This window comes from Saprolegnia diclina, assembly GCF_000281045.1.
Source record: "Saprolegnia diclina VS20 unplaced genomic scaffold supercont1.24, whole genome shotgun sequence".
Classification (NCBI taxonomy): Eukaryota; Oomycota; class Saprolegniomycetes; order Saprolegniales; family Saprolegniaceae; genus Saprolegnia; species Saprolegnia diclina.
This window is the reverse complement of record NW_008246091.1, coordinates 684,265-686,831: the sequence shown is the minus strand read 5'-3', so window position 1 is coordinate 686,831 and position 2,567 is coordinate 684,265. Positions and strand designations below refer to the sequence as shown.

Sequence of the window (2,567 nt, the reverse complement as noted above, 5' to 3'; positions counted from 1 at the left end):
TGTAACATCGTTTGTGGGGAGAGGAACCGTGGTTCTAGTACTCGACACCGCGCACCTCGAGTGTTGCGAGCCAGTACTTGTCGGTATGCAAGCAGCTCCATGGACTAGCCCGTCTTTGAGAAACGCAGCTGCATCCGCGACGTCGTGCCAAAGCCCGGCAAGAGATTATGGCACGTGGCAAAGTCAAAGTCGTCGCCGCCGCACAACTCGATCTGCACCTCGAGCGTGTTGCGAATCTGGGTCAGCACAGCGGCGATCCGCGGCTCGCTCCGGTGCTTCGCATGCAGGCGCAAGTAGCACTTGTGGTGCTGGCGATTCAGCCAGTGCGGCAGAGCATCCAGGATCGCTTGGAGTTGATCGTCGGACAAAGTAGTGTCGCCAAGGTCGAGTCGAAAAAGTGTGGTCGTCGCTGCAAGCACGGCTGCGAGACTGGAGACAGCGTCGCTTGTCAACGTCACGTGACAAAGTCGGAGAGACTGGACCTCGGGCAATGGCGAAGAAAAGGTCTTCATCTTGACGTAGACGAGCTCAAGCGTGCGCACCGTGGTTGGCACAGTCACATCGAGCCAGCTGCTGCCGTGACCGATGGTCAAATTGCGTAGCTGCTGGGGCGGCGCCGTACACGACGACTCCAAAAACGACTCGAGGACGTTTGGAGCACCAAAGATCTGGATCGTATGGAGCGTCGTCGACGAGAGTAGCGCATGCGCCACATCCGTGGCGGCGCCCGGCGCAAAGTCGATGGCACCGAGCTTAAACTGCCGGGCACCGGAGCGCGCGAGCCATCCAAGAAGACTCTCACAGGTCTCCAGTTCTGAATCGACATCGGTGGCGAGATCCAGTTCGCAGAGATTGGGGCACGAGGCGGTGATCGCTGCGACCGCGTCGTCGAGCTGTTCGTCGTCGACCTCTTCGTTCCAGTCGACGTGAACCGACTTGAGCGACGTGAGCTCGGACGCTGCAAGTTCCTCTTGCAATACACTGCAGTCCAGTGGCTCTTCGTTGATGACGATTGTAAGACTCACGACGTTCGGTGCCCAGCTGCCCACAATGGATCGGAAGGCGCTCGGGTCCTCGACAGACGTCGGTCGTCGGTGAAAGTGACAGGCCGTTGCCAATCTCGCTACCTTGGGCGATCAGCACCTTGCGAAGCGCGGGTAGCGCCGTTGTCACAATCGAGTCGTCGTCCGTGTCGCTTGTTTTGTACAAGTCGTCCATGCCGGTCGCTGGCCAGAGGTCGGGCTCGGCGACCAAGAGCGTCACAAGCGCATCAAAGGCCTTGTCGCGGGCGGCGTTGGGCGCTGCATCGAGGAAGGTGATGACATCGCTGGCTTTGTCCAAGTAGTGGACGACCTGCAGCACGATCGGTGGCAGCAGCCATGGCGCCGCCTCGACGCGCGCTTGTTTCGTGTTGCTCATTTTTTCGATTGACACGGTCGTGGAAAACACGTGCGAAAGGAAAATGTGGGAAATGCAAATGTGGGAAATGAAATGTGGGAACACTGGACACCGGAAGTGCAGGTGGTATCACTTCCTTGTATGCACCGATAGCACACTGGAGCTGTTTGTATGTTCTCTACGGTTCTACTCGAGTGCGTGTATTGCTGCAAGGAGCGGTCGGTGTTTCGCTGATGTACAGGAACTCGATGTTTTCCACATGAGTCGGTTAAATACGTAAAAGCGTTTAACGTCCCGTGCACGCTATGCCGCAGCAGCGCTGGGAGTCCTTTGATTGGGATAATCGCCGATGTCCCATGCGATATATCAATGCTTAAAATAGCCATGTCGACGGCTTTGTCAATGGCGAAAGGTGCCACATATCATAGTAGCGATTCTCGGCGCGGCATACCCGGGCAAGCTCGGCGAGCTCGTTCTCGTGCTTGCTTGTGGACGGAACGACTACGTCGGTCTAATCACACCCGCCGATGACCTTCAGGTCGCGCATTAGTCCGGGCTCCGACGGATGCGACCAGTCGAAAAGCGTGTCGAAGGGTGCGCGAAGCACCGCCTTTGACCCGAGCAATGCGCCAGGTCGCGCAGCGGCGGCGACGCTGCACGCGCTGGGTCCATAAAAGCCTGAAACGCCGTCACCGCGTGCTAAGCTTGATGGTGCGGAGCGTCGGTGAGGCGCGCAGCGCCTGCGCCAAGGTGTTGGCTGCGGTCGGAGCAAACGTGATGCGATTGAGATCGAGCGTCCGGGCGTGCGAGCCACGTGAGAAGACTGTCACATCTCTCGATCGTGTGCATCAAGCTGCCTTTGAGATGCAGGTGGGACAGATGCAGGCACGACGCAGCGATGGCGGCCATGACGTTGTCCAACTGATCTTGGTCACAGGCATTGTCGGACATCCATTTGAAGTATAGCATCTAGACTTCGGACACGAGGGGAGCTCTTGCGCCAGAACGGCGGAATCCAGTGGCGTTTCAAAGACACCGATCGCGAGACGCACGACATTCGGATCCAGACACCCACATACCTGACGAGCTCGCTTTCGGTGTCGAGGACGGCTTCGACATTGGTCGTCGGCGGAAGCGACGCGGTGCCAAAGCCATGACGCCCATATACC

General features: G+C 58.2%; 1 protein-coding gene across 1 annotated transcript; it reads right to left on the bottom strand.

Moving 5' to 3' along the window:
* Positions 1-104: 104 nt before the first annotated feature.
* On the bottom strand, positions 105-1,419 carry SDRG_08203 (hypothetical protein; the record flags this gene model as incomplete). The annotated part of the gene is made up of 2 exons (XM_008614073.1): positions 105-1,041; positions 1,106-1,419. 2 exons carry the CDS (start codon positions 1,417-1,419, stop codon positions 105-107), a joined length of 1,251 nt encoding a protein of 416 aa, XP_008612295.1.
* Between the last annotated feature and the right edge of the window lie 1,148 nt (positions 1,420-2,567).